This window comes from Musca autumnalis, unplaced genomic scaffold, assembly GCF_047663935.1.
Source record: "Musca autumnalis isolate F117 unplaced genomic scaffold, ASM4766393v1 scaffold_3, whole genome shotgun sequence".
NCBI classification, from domain to species: Eukaryota; Metazoa; Arthropoda; class Insecta; order Diptera; family Muscidae; genus Musca; species Musca autumnalis.
Window position 1 is genome coordinate 146,873,112 of NW_027411866.1, and position 14,683 is coordinate 146,887,794.

Genomic DNA, 14,683 nt, shown 5'->3' on the forward strand with positions numbered 1-14,683 from the left:
TCAGTCTTCAAAGTAAAGTCGTGTTTTTTTGAATTTGTACAACTTCATTCCCTATAAACGTCCTTTAAATACTCTATAGAGCATTATGGGTACCTATAAGCCTCTTGCTTCTTGTCTTAAAATTCAGCCTTGCCTATTGTATTTCTATATTTAGGCACGTGTACCAGTTAAGAAGAACAGAAAGCATAATACAATTGATTTAAAAAATAAAATTTTGACTTTCCAAACTTATGGAGAAGGAGTAAATATTTGTTTTTTTTTTTTTTTTTTTTGTTTTTATAAAACTGGAATAAATTCATCTAATTTAAACAAAAACATATTTATTTAAAATTTCAAACAATAAATAAGAAAATGCAATTGTTTTAAGCGAACCCTCTTATCAACAAATGCAAGAGTTGCACGCCTGTCTATAAAAGAACATGTCAAAATATACTTTTGACACTTTTAAAAAATAACAAACACATTCCCTCTGCTTCCATTGAAAATGTTATCCTTGAAATTTGTAGCTATTAGCGGTGGTAAGTGTTAAGTTCAGAAGATCAGATAAATAAGTTTAACACAAAAAGTATTTCTCTACTTCACAGCCCTAATCGTACTTTTTTTAAATGCAACCTTGGCTTTAGCAGATGTAAGCGATGAATCCATTGGGGATTTATTGGTCGAAAAGGCGAACATTGTTAGCCAAAAACGCGAATGTTGGTTTAATGCCAAACATCATTATTTGGTCAAATTTAAGGATCTCATGATGAAAACCCTCGATGAAGAATTTGAGACACTTATCAATGGCGCCAATGCTGAAGCTTCAGAGGCGTGCAAACAAAAACTCGACATTGAAGATTGTGAAAATATTGAAGATATGGACGAACAGGCCAAATGTTATATCGAAAACAGCAATAGGATGGCACACATTTATCGTGACATCGAAAGTTGTGAAAAGAAAATCCTAATGCCTAAGCAGGCAACATTAATGGATAGACTTTTTACGGGTGTTATTGGTGGTTGGCGTCAAGTTCACACAACTTGTTAAGATATAAATTTTTAAAATAAAATATGTAAAAAAACGTCAAGGATATAATTCATGAAGTATTATTTTGATATTATTATGCCCCCCAATGGGGGTACATTAAGTTTGTCATTCCGTTTGTAAGTCCAAAGCATATATATTCTGGATCAGCATGAAATTATATATCTTTATAGCCATGTCTGTCAGTGGAAATCAATTCTATAGTAGATTCGTACAACTTATGGTATTGAAAATGACCTTTATAGGTCCACGTTTTGGTATAACCCCTAAACTTGTGACGCGTCGACGTTTTATGGTATCTTGAATGTATTAGTACCATTTGACTGACCACCGTAATGTAATTTGGTATTAGTCACATTCGACCGTGTGACGTAGGAAATGAAATATTCCAAGGAACGGTCCTGACCGACTTTAACATGGTAAAATCCATGATTTATCTTGGTCCCTCTTCCATCTCAAGTGGACACTGACCGTGGTATCACCTGGGGAGCTGCCTTTAACACCCGTTAAAGGTAGTGAGATAACATGTGCCGCGCGTTCACCAATACCAACGTCAAAAACTTGGGTTTGGGCGTCGAGTTAGTAACCCTCCCCTAGAAAAAACAGCCTACTAAGAAAAAACGAAAGAAAAGAAAAACAAACTCCTCTAAAGTTGACGAACCCCGCAAACGTTGTAAGGGTCATGATCTGGGAATCTGCACCTGGAATGTTCGCACTCTTTATAGAAAACGTGAAGTTTACGCATTGGCAAATGTACCTGAAAAGAACAATGCCGACGTTACTGCCATACAGGAAATACGATGGATTGGGAAAGCAACACTTAAAGATGACGCACTGTCCTGAGTTTGTTGCGGATTTGCAGTTGGTCGGAGGTTAAAACATATGATCTCCAGCTTCACCCCAGTGAATGAAAGACTTGCTACAATACGGATAAAAGCAAACTTCTTCAACATTAGCTTTATTCTCGCTCATGCTCCAACCGAAGACTAGGACGAACAGACCAAAGGTAAATTCTACGAGCGCTTAGAAGAAATATAAGACTGTTGTCCTTTCCATGACGTTAAAATTATTCTAGGCGATTTTAGTACCAAAATTGGAAAGTAGAATATCTTTGGCCCAACAGTCGGGAAATTCAGTCTCGGCAGTGAAACATCTGACAGTGGAATGAGGCTAATAGACTTCGCAGCGGCAAAAACATGGTGGTTAACAGCACCAGATTTAGCATATCGACATTCATAAAGGCACCTGGCTGTCTCCAGATCAGAAAACAAGAAATCAAATTGATCACGTTGTGATAGATGGGAGACATTCATAGTGCGTGTTGGATGTCCCGAGCAGCAAACATAGACTCGGAACCCTACCTTGTTGCAGCAAAGGTACGTACCCGGTTAAACGTAGCGAATAAAGTTGGAACAGGCACAAAACGAAAGTTAGACATCGGTAAGCTGCAATCACAACAGATAGCCACAGCATATACCACTCAACCGGCCCAATTGCTTTATCAAAGAACTAATCGTCTCGATAACATATCAGCACAATGGCAAACTATTGCCCACTCCATGCAAACAGTCGCAAAATCCATACTTGGATGCCAGAGACCTCCAACAAGGAATCCATGGTATTGCCAGGAGTGCCGTGCTGCTACCGAACAGAAAAACAAGTAAAAAAAGGATCAGTCGGCTTTGCCGACAGAGATATACCCTCAGCCTTTGTGAATTGAAACACCTTTTTCCCCAAAAAAGGGTTTTAAAAATTATTTGCGTATGAACCGACATGGGTTTGGATTTGGATAGAATTTAAAAAAGTTTTGCGGGGAAGGTATGGAAAAGAATGGACCGACATATTCCATTTTGAAAGTGGGTCTTATTTTGGGTGTCATTCCCCTCGAAAGATATCGCGACCACCTGTCGTTTCAGTCGGTCACCATATAATTCACAGGTTTTGGACCATTATATCAGGAAGCATGTATTTGCCTACGAAAAACATGATATCGCTGTAACAGAACCACTAGGTAAAACTTTTCAAGGGATCATCGCACAGACCCTTAACCGGGTTGCTCTGTTTATGAGATATCACGCGTACTATATTAGCCAATATTTTCGAATTTTTGTGGGGGAGGTACCGGAAGAAGTGGATCTACAAGCATCACCTTCGAATTTCATCTTATATTCGAAGAAATATTACTTACTTACTTACTTTACTTAGCTGGCCTTTTACAGAACATTTGTTCCATAAGCCGAACTAAGAAAAAATCTCCAATCCTCTCTGTTTGCTGCTGTATTTTCCCAATCTGGGATGTGTAGCTTTGTGATATCTCGTTTCACTTGTTCGCTCCAACGAAGCTTTGGCCTTCCAGATCTGCGAGAACCTCCATGCGGCCCGTATTTATACGCCTTTTTAGCGGGTTCATCATCACTCATTCTTATAACATGGCCTAGCCATCGCAATCGTTGTATCTCGATTCGTTCAACTATATTGATGTCATTGTATAGTTGATACAGCTCGATGTTCATACGACGCCGATATTCGCCGTCAACACAGATTGGCCCATAGATCTTTCGTAGAATTTTTCTCTCAAACACACAAAGCACTGCCTTATCTGCTTGAGCAAGTACCCATGCTTCGGAACCATACATTAGCACGGGTAGTATCAGTGTTTTGTACAGTGTTATTTTTGTTTGACGAGAGGTGGCTTTATTCCTAAACTGCTTACTCAGCCCAAAGTAGCATCTGTTAGCCAACACTATTCTTCTTCGTATTTCACAACTGATGTTATTTGTTGTGTTTATGGCGGTGCCGAGGTAGACGAAGTCCTTTACTACCTCAAAATTATAGGTACCAACATTCACAGATGGTGCGGTGTTTATGGACATATTACGCGTCGATACCATCAACTTGGTTTTTACGCCGTTTACTGCCAGACCAACTTTAGCAGATTCTCTTTCGACTTTTGCAAAGGTGTCAGTTACTTCCTTTACCGATCGACCCATGATGTCAATGTCGTCGGCATAAGCCAGTAACATGTGGCTGTTCGTGTATATTGTTCCATTTCTTTTGACCTTCGCGTCTCGTATGACCTTTTCCAGTAGGATGTTAAATAGATCACACGACAGGCCGTCTCCTTGTCTGAAACCTCTTTTGGTAGTAAACTCTTCGGAGAGGTTCTTTCCAATTTTAACTGAGGATCTCGTCTCAGTTAATGTCATTCTACAAAGTCGAATGAGCTTTGCAGGAATACCAAAATCAGACATGGCTTGGAACACCTTTGAACGTATAGGGCTGTCGAATGCTGCTTTATAATCGACGAAAAGATGGAAGGTGTCGATCTGCATTTCTTGGGTCTTTTCCAGGATTTGTCTCAAGGTAAATATCTGGTCAATGGTGGATTTGCCAGGTCTAAAGCCGCACTGATAGGGTCCAATAATTTCATTGACCATAGGCTTTAGTCTCTCACACAATATGCCAGATACTATCTTATATGCAATAGGGAGCAGACTTATGCCCCTATAATTGGAGCACACAGTCTTATCACCCTTCTTGTGGACTGGACATAGGATGCTCACGTTCCAATCGTCGGGTACGCGTTCTTCCTGCCAGATGGTGCTAACTAGCTGATGCATACACCTTATCAGCGTGTCGCCTCCGGTTTTGAACAGCTCGGCTGGTAGGCCATCTGCTCCTGCCGCCTTATTATTCTTCAGCCGATTTATTGCTGTCCTTACTTCATCTTGGCTGGGCGGTATACATTCAATACCATCATCTGGGATTGGATCTGTGGTATCTTCGCCGTCTTCACTGCTATCGGATACCAACAGTTTGGAAAAATGTTCTTTCCATATCCTGAGCACACTATCTGTATCAGTTACCAAATTACCTTGTTGATCTCTACAGGAGGATATTCCTGTACCAAAGCCATCAGTTTGATGCTTCACTCTTTGGTAGAATTTTCGGACTTCGTTCTGTCTCCTGTACATCTCCATTTGTTCACACTCCCTCTTTTCCATTTCTCTCTTTTTCCTGCGGAAAAGACGTTTCTCCTCTCTCCTTTTCTCCCGATACCTCTCTCGTGCGCTACGCGTTGCTACTGATTGTAAAGTAGCCCTATATGCCGCATTTTTTTCTTCGGTAGCAGCACGGCACTCCTGGTCATACCACGGATTCTTTGGTGGAGGTCTCTGGTATCCAAGTACTGATTTTGCGGCTGTTTGCATGGAGTGGGCAATATTTTGCCATTGTGCTGATATGTTATCGGGACGAGAAGCGCTATCATTAAGCAATTGGGTCAGTTGAGTGGAATATGCTGTGGCTATCTGTTGTGTTTGCAGCTTGGCGATGTCCAACTTTCGTGTTGTGTCTGTCCGTGCTTTATTTGCAACGTTTAGACGGGTACGTACCTTTGCTGCAACGAGGTAATGGTCCGAATCTATGTTTGCTCCTCGGAACGATCGTACATCCAACACGCTCGATGAATGTCTTCCATCTATCACAACGTGATCAATTTGATTTATTGTTCTTTGGTCTGGAGACAGCCAAGTGCCCTTATGAATATCGAGATGCTTAAATCTGGTACTGCTAACTACCATGTTTTTTGCCGCTGCGAAGTCTATCAGCCTCATTCCATTGTCTGATGTTTCACTATGTAGACTGAATTTCCCAACTGTTTGTCCAAAGATATTCTCCTTTCCAATTTTGGCATTAAAATCGCCTAGAACAATTTTAATGTCATGGGCAGGACAACGGTCACATGTTTCTTCTAAGCTCTCGTAGAATATATCTTTGGTCTGTTCGTCCTTGTCTTCGGTTGGGGCATGAGCGCAGATAAAGCTGATGTTGAAGAATTTTGCTTTAAATCGAATTGTAGCAAGTCTTTCATTCACTGGGGTGAAGCTGGAGACCAGATGTTTTAACCTCCGACCAACTACAAAACCGCAACCAAACTCATGCTTTGTGTCATGGCAGCTATAATACAGTGCGTCACCTTTAGGTGTTGTTGTGACATCTTTCCCAGTCCATCGTATTTCCTGTATGGCAGTAATATCGGCTTTGTACTTTCCAAGTACGTCTGCCAATGCGAAGACTGCACCTTCTCTATAAAGAGTGCGAACATTCCAGGTGCAGATTCGCAGATCATGGTCCTTAAAACGTTTGCGGGGTTCGTCAACTTTAGAGGGGTTTGTTTTTCTTTTCTTTCGTTTTTTCATAGTAGGCTGTTTTTTTTTTCTAGGGGAGGGTTACTAACCCTACGCCCAAACCCAAGTTTTTAACGTTCTTATGGGTGAACGCGCGGCACATGTTAGCTCACTACCTTTAACGGGTGTTAAAGGCAGTTCCCCAGGTGACACCACGGGGAGGTCAGTGTCCACTTGAGATGAAAGAGGGACCAAGATAAATCCTGGGCTTTGCCATGTTAAAACCGGTCAGGACCGTTCCTTGGTATCTTCCATCCCCTACGTGACCCTAAGAAAGGAAGAAATATTACGATATGAAAAGTGTGGATCAACTCAGTATTTGGTTCGAGAGTTGTCGTGCTCTCCAGCCACTATGTGGTGCCATAGAGGGTTTTTACACCGTTCGGACTGTTTTCTCAAGAAGTATGGACTTGCCCCTGAAAAAACTTTTACCGTCGTAATTGAGACAGCCAATGAAGGTTGCTTCAACAAAAATCAAAGTGATTCCAGAGTATGGACCAAATCGGTCGCTACCATCAAGAGTTATCATACGCACAATTTTTCCGAACATTTTTGAATTTTTGGGGGGAGGTACCTGAAGGAGTGGACTGATATGGTTTATCTTCGAACTTAAACTAAGTTTGGACAAAATATTACCAAGGCCAAATTTTGGACCGAGTCGGCAGATCGGTTCATGGCTAAACATGGCTAAATCGACTCCAAATTGTCTGAAACACATTTCGTCCAAACCTGGGTTTCGGAGTCTACCAGTCGGAGTCGAGCAATTTTACTGGAGTCGGAGTCTGAGTCGAAAAAAATAACTCGACTCCGACTCCGGGCAAAATTTTTTCCACGTTATAGAAATATAACATTAACTTTGGAACAAGAATTTTTTAAAAATCATTATTTATTTTAAAAGAAAGGTATAAGAAAATATATATGCAAATAATATATTATACTAAGTTAAAGGACAATTCATAGGATATTTACTATCCTCTGAAGTGTAGTCTATTCATCCCTATTTTGTTGATCCAATTGATTCGTTACATTGGACCTTTAACCTCTTTCGTCAGAAGACTTACAGGTCTTCTCACAAAGGTTTATTTGTATTCTCATCTTGTTTTTTTTATGATAAATCATCCTTGTCTTCTATTAAAGACATTGTGGTCTCTATAGAAAATCTTACTGAATACCCTGTGACACAAAATGGAAGTCAAGATTTGGGGGTGGAAAAATTCCTTTTCGGAATGAAAGCACAAATTGAAAACCCCAAAGGATCCCATAGCTGAAATTTCTGATTTATGATATAATGAATTTTTTGATTGACCCCCGTCAATCATTGAGAAAATAGCTTTATATCTCTGTTTGGAGATATTGTTTCATGTCGTATATGCTGTCCTTCTAGCTCAGTTCCTTCCATGTCCTTTTTGTTCTTGAACTCAAAAAGTAAAACAAAAAACCGTATGTTTATGGATTTCGGTCAATTTCGCATAATCTGTTAACCATATATGGAATTCGGATGGTAACGCTCCTGAATTAGGGCATCATAAATTCGTTGTTTGTCAACGACAGATTCATCCCGCCATAACACAGAAGTCTGACAAACGGCGAATCTTTCTTCTAGGATTCATTATTACTCAATGAGGGCTTTAGCTGTAGACATTAAAATAACCAGATCTGTCCGCCAGGAACAGACATAGTTCAGGTGTATCCGAGTTTTCTGTACAATCAATAGCATATACGAAATTCAATGAAATACATAATCATAGAGTTTTCATGAGAAAGGATCGGGTAAAAGTGATAAAGGACAATGAAAACATGACAATATCGATTTCTTGTCCTAGTGGGCCGACCCTACATAAAATTTTCTTAGCAACATTTTCGTAGAATATTTTCATGCACGAAATCCCATCGTGTGCAAATTTTTCAGTTCCAGAAAACATCCATCTGCCTACGTTTTGGGTGGTGTACACAATATATCTTAAATATTTCAATAAAATTATCCACTCCACACCAAAGTTCAAAATGTGAGCGCTGAATTTTAGTTTAAGGGGTGATCCCTAGTTATAAATTTCAGAAAAAAATAGAAAGTCGAGCTAGAGCTAGAGTTGGCACCGCAAAATGCTTTAATAAAAAAGTGTTTCGTAGACGGCCTCAAAACTTGGTAATATTTTTCTCTTTCAGATGAAGGAAAACAGAGAACAGAAACAAATTGATATGTTCGAATATATTCGAACGAATGCCCCTTCTGATGAATATGTAAGGAAAAACTAACACATTAGCCCATATAGGCCAATATATAGGAAAAAGTTAAACAATTGTGCACATTTTATTAATTTTTAGTGGTATAGGAATTCACTCTCGGAGTCGACACAGAGTCGGAGCCGGAGTCGTGAAAAAAACTCGTCTGGAGTCGGAGTCGAGCCAAAAATACCTCGACTCCAAAACCCTGGTCCAAACATACTTGGGGTCTAAAACCATTATTTCAATGAGGCACATTTTGCCCGTATGAAAGTGTATATACCCTCGTTAGCAGAAATGCTGAGGGTATAATGAGGCATATAGGGCTACAATAAGTAGCAACGCGTAGCGCAAGAGAGAGGTATCGGGAGAAAAGGAGAGAGTGTGAAAAAATCGATATGTGCAGGATCCAGAATGAAGTCCGACAGTTCTACCAAAGAGTTAAACATCAAACTGATGGCTTTGGTACAGGTATACCCTCCTGTACAGACCAGCAAGGTAATTTGGTAACTGATACAGATAGTGTGCTCAGGATATAGAAAGAGCTTTTTCCCAAACTGTTGGTATCCAATAGTAGAGAAGACGACGAAGATACCACAGATGAGGTAAAGCCACGATGAGGTAAAGTCAGCAATAAACCGGCTAATGATAGGCAGCAGGAGGGATGGCTTACCAACCGAGCTTTGCAAAACTGGAGGCAACACGCTGATAAGTTGTATTTTATTTCGACCTTCTTAAAGGTATCATTTAGTTCTTTTACAGATCGACCCAGAATGTTTATATAAGTAACATGTGGCTATTGGTGTATATTGTGGCTTTTGACATGGCTAGGAATACCATTGAACGTAAAGAGCTATCGAAGGCTGTTTCCTATGTGGAGGGCACATAGGATGCTCAGGTTCCAAACATCAGGTGCGCTTTTATCATGTCAGATGGAGCCCCCGAAAAGGTATCGAATGCACCAGGGACGTACGCAGGTTTGGTCGAACAAAATTTTTTAAGCTACTGTAACTAGTTATTATATTTTTTTCTCATAAAAATTTTTGTATATTTGAAGATTTCAAATTAAAACTTATATTTTCTTAAGTTTCTGAACAGAAAATGTACATCATTAAGAAGTTTTGTGAGAAAATATTTTAAAAATTTTTGTTTGTAAGCTGTTTTTGAGAGAAACTTCCAATAAAATCTGAATTACTTCTTCATGTCATATCGTACCACTATCAAAAGCTAATTCCTTAATGAATATACCCCATGTCTATTATTTATTCGAACTGTATAGAGCTCTCGAGGCTTAAAACTCATCCGGTTATAACAAAAATAACGAGTTCAGTATTATGGAAATGGAAATATATAAAAAAATCTATTGAATAAAATGTATGAAGGGTCAGTCCTTCGTGGACTACATATGAAAGCCAATTAGAAATTTTTTTTACTGCCATCGCCAAAATTTTGTTATTCTGTTTTAGACAAATTTGCTGCTAAACAGTATGAAAAAATAATTAAGACAAATGAATTTTTGCGCGTCACTTGATTTTTACTTATCATTACCGAAGTATAATTGTAACCTCAGACTTTAGATTACGAGATTATATACACTAGGATTGTATAGATTTCATCAAAATAATGATTTATGACTTCACATATGTTTGGACGATATTCGTTTCAGCCAAGATGGAAGTACTTACCACCGTCCGTCCGTCTGTATCTCTGTTTGTCTGGCAGGTTGGAACTCATGATAACTCTCGGTCCATGTTATGGATCTCGTAATGTTTTGTCCAAATTAAATTTAAGTCATATCGGTACCTCCGCCATAAAAGTTCAAAAATGTTCACTAAAATGGTCGAAGGGACTAACCGATTCGGTCTAAAATCGAACCTAATATGGTTCGCAAGATTACTTCCAAAAGTACATCAAGGTCCAAGAGAATATGTTTGGACAACATCTTCAGGTCTCTTATACAAGTCTAATATAACTGCAGTTTAAAGACTGTTCGATGATTCTTTGCACATTTTGTAGTCTTGTTTACAGCGATATCCTACTTTTCGTGGACAAGTTTATGCTTCCTGACAAAGCTCTAAATACTACGGTGGCCAACTAAAAAGCTTATGGGCGCGGTAACTATCGAGAGGAGTGCCTCTCAAATAATTATTAGTGAATAATTATGTGGGGTTCAATAAGGATCGATTGTTATTTGTCAAAACTATATAGAACTAAGTCCACCAAAGTGTTTGTCATCGAGTCCAAAAACTTCTAACCGTACAATTAAGAAAACAAATTATAACGCTTCTTTTGTAACATAATATTAAAAGTAAAAATAATCCTGGTATCAGAATCTATCTCTTTCGGTAAATAACACTATGCAACATTTTTAAGGTAATGAATGTTGTGCAAATAATTTGAAGTGAGGATTTTTTGAAAGTACAGACCCAAAGTACAAAAGCCCTAGTTCCGTTTTGTTGAGTCAGATACAGCTTGGATTTTATGGCCCCATCTAAACATATCTCTGAAACCAATGCAAATCTTCTTCTGACCTTTGCAGCAAATTAGTAGATAAGGGCCAAAATAAAATATTTGGAGAAATGAAAAAAAAATACATTTTATAATATATCTAAAATTCCATAATTTGTATACATTTCGCACCATATCTCCAAAACTGTTACATTTTTCTTAATGTTTTCATTTGGAAACATATCAACGACAACGACAGCCGATCATCGAAATAGTGAAAATCTTGATATTGCAAAGACAACGGCAATTCTTTGTTGTTGTAAAATTCTGCGATAAACCATAACGTGGACCTGTATGATTAAAAATTTCAATATACTTCAATAAATTTTATATGGCGACATTACCGAACGTGGCCCGATATTGTCTATTTTCAATTCTAAATATCCTACTCTGTAAATATTGTATCCTTAGTCCCAATTTACATTAAACGATTTTTCTTGCGGCATTTTTTCTCGTTCTCTTTTAAACTTGCCTCTTGCGTTTATACAGGCAATTCTGTTTCTGCAAGTTTTGTTTTCAAAACAATGAAAATAATGTCCAAAGCGAAAAATATAAAAGGAATTGCCTGAAAATTGCCGGTACGAGCAATTTTTTTCCACTTCCATACCCCTTACGTGTCTCTCCTACAAACTGAGACTTGCCGCAAGTAAACTCGCCTAATGTAAATTGGGACTAAATATTATGAATTCTTTCTATTGAATTTATATACTTTGTACCATTATTTCATATAAAATATATAATAGAATATGTGCCAAAATTTCCAGTCCATCGGACAAAAATTTACCGAGATATGAGCTTTCGAAGGGAAACATTTATTGTGTTTTGTATGTAGCATAGAAACTAAAAACGTCTTTTCCTCGAAGTGGCACTTTATATGTTTTTGTGGGACTATTGTAACATAAATCATGTGCTTAACCGAGAGAGTCTTAAAAAAAACTGCTGACGGAGTCAGAAAAAATACCAATTTTGTACTGTGTTTTGTTTTTGTTAAAATCGAAATTTTGATTTTAACTGTTCAAAATTTTTAAAAATTGATTTTTTTAATTCCTTTTCGATAATGGACAAGATTATTAGGTACGCAATGATCCCACAAAAATATATGCTGATCGGTTTATTCTTTTTCAAACTACAGTGGGTACCGCAAACTGCTTTAGTAAAAACAGTGCTTTATAAGCGGGCATTTGAATGTAAGATTTCAAAAAAAAAACACAACAAAACAAGTAAGAAAAGTCTATAGTCGGACGGAGCCGACCATGGGATACCCTATACCACTATCCCTGGACAATCGCTCTCCACGGAACTTCTTTTCAATGATTGTGAAAATTTAATTATCAAATATCAGAGATGTAATGTATAATACTTATGACCAAAACCAAAAAGTTATCTAGCATGACAAAGACATTTTTGTAGCAGGAAAGGAAAATTTAGTTCACACAAACTAAAATTTAATTTAAAATTTTGCGGGTTATTATTTTGACCTGCAGAGCCGATACAAAATTGGTTAAAATTTTGTTTTTGGTCCATTTCATCCCCTGAACATTTCACGATCATCACCAAAAACTAATCATTTCTATGCTGGCCCGAACACAATCTCCTTAAAAAATTTGTTATTGAAGTTCAAATTGCCTTAAGCTTGTTTACAATTTTTAATGGACGGACACACACCGCTAAATCGCTTTATCTCGTCGAGATATGAATTTTGGCATACCAAATAAGAAGTCTAGGACGAATATTTCGTGATGTTACATAAACTATTGGAGAGACAATATGTAGCATGGTATAAAAATGTAGTTCTCTACACAGAACCCAATATATATTAGGCAATAGGCCCGTTATCTAGCAAACACTTTATTGCCATTTTGCATCAGAGGAAAGGTCAGTAGTTATTTCCATATGTAGGCTACTTTGCGAAATATATATGTCCTCAAGGAATTAAATATTTAAAATATCGACCAAAAATAAAATTTTTATATTTTTCATACAAAAGTAATGGTCCATTTCACCCGCTAAAAAATATCAGATCATCATTCAAAATTGTAGGCATCTTTTTCGACCTATACTCTTACCCGGTGCAAAATTTCGGGACTATTGATGTATAATTGCGACATCTAGCGAGTTTATTATTACACTACAAACAAATAACGGAATATATTAGGCTGTAACTCTGTTATCTGATCATGCACACCAACATAATTGGCATCAATTGAAAGGTCAAGCGTTCCACTTTCAAGTATATCTGACTTGTCCGGAATGTCACTTCCAGGAATTAAGTTATAAGCTGTATATTAAAGTTTTTCACAATTTTCACACAAAAGTTTTGGTCCATTTAACCCTCTAAATATTATCCGATCGCCATCTCAAATTGCAAGCTTCTCCTTTGTGATATACTCTTATTTAAAATTACGCGTTTATCGGACTATTATTGAGACCTACAGAGCCGCTACAAAATTGGATAAATATTATGTTTTTGGTCCATTTCACCCGCTAAATATTTCACGATCATCACCAATAAGAATAGGGATCTATTCTGATCTGAACCCGACCTCCATACAAAATTTCGTGACGATCGGTCCATAATTGCGGCCTGGAGCGTGTTTACAATTTATAATGGACAGACGGACGGACGGACGGACTGACGGACGGACACACATCTGAAAATCGCTTTATCTCGTCGAGATATGAAAAATGGTATACCACATTGGGGGTCTCCGACGAATATTTCGCGGTGTTACATTAATTTTTACCAAAACAAACTTATAATACCCTTTTCCACATTGTGGTATAGGGTATAAATAGAAGGTAACTTAAGGTTTAATAGATTTTTTATAAAAAATTCATGAAAATGGCTTTTCTCATGCTTATAAGTGGCCATAATCCCTTAAAATAGCTTTACGTAACGCTAGACAACATTTGAATTTTTCATGATTTTTGGTCAAGTTGTGCCCCCCCGAAATGAAATCCTGCGTACGTCCCTGGAATGCACGTATGAACGAATGTATGATATCATTTATACATAATGTTTTAATATAAACGACAGGAGTCCATTGAACTAGATAGTGAACTAGGTCGTTGAAACGAACTAGATTTTAACAATTATTATTATTTTTACAACATGACAATTGGTATTGGGACATTTACAGATGTAGTTTCGCTTGGAACATATGTAACAATAACAATTAACAAGTATAAAAAGTATCAGTCGGCTTTGCCGACAGAGATATACCCTCAGCCTGTGTGGATTGAAATACTTTTTTCCCAAAAAAAACATATGTACTTAGGGGGGTTTTCAAAATTTTGGGCGTATGAACCGACAAAAGTATGGATAGGATTAAAGCTCAGAAATTTGCGGGGATAACGATAGATAAGGCTTTTTTATCACACTAGCCTACGAAAAACATAATATCACTGTAAACAGGGACACTAGGAATCCCTTCGGTAAAAATGGCCAAAGGATGCTCGAACAGACCCATTACAACGCAAAAATGTTGAACATTTTTGTTCAGATAGGGCCCAAATTTGAACATAAACTAAGTTTCGACAATATTTAGAGATCCAAAGTTTGGACCAAATCGGTTGCTACGTCTATGAGAAATCGGGCGTACCATTTTAGCGAATATTTTCGAACTTTAGTAGGGAAGGTACCGGAAGGAGTGGACCTATAAGCACCACTTTCGAATTTCATTTAATATTCGAAAAATATTTGGTTCGAGCTCTCCAGCCACTACATATGGTGCCATAGGGT

At 37.8% G+C, this 14,683-nt stretch overlaps 1 protein-coding gene across 1 annotated transcript; it reads left to right on the forward strand.

Annotated features, from left to right (window-relative positions):
- The first annotated feature begins 354 nt into the window (after positions 1 to 354).
- LOC141398329 (uncharacterized) lies at positions 355 to 1,027 on the forward strand. Its single transcript, XM_073975614.1, has 2 exons — positions 355 to 518; positions 585 to 1,027. The coding sequence occupies exons 1-2, from the start codon at positions 485 to 487 to the stop codon at positions 1,025 to 1,027; spliced, it is 477 nt and encodes a 158-aa protein (XP_073831715.1). The 5' UTR covers positions 355 to 484.
- The last annotated feature ends 13,656 nt before the right edge of the window (positions 1,028 to 14,683 follow it).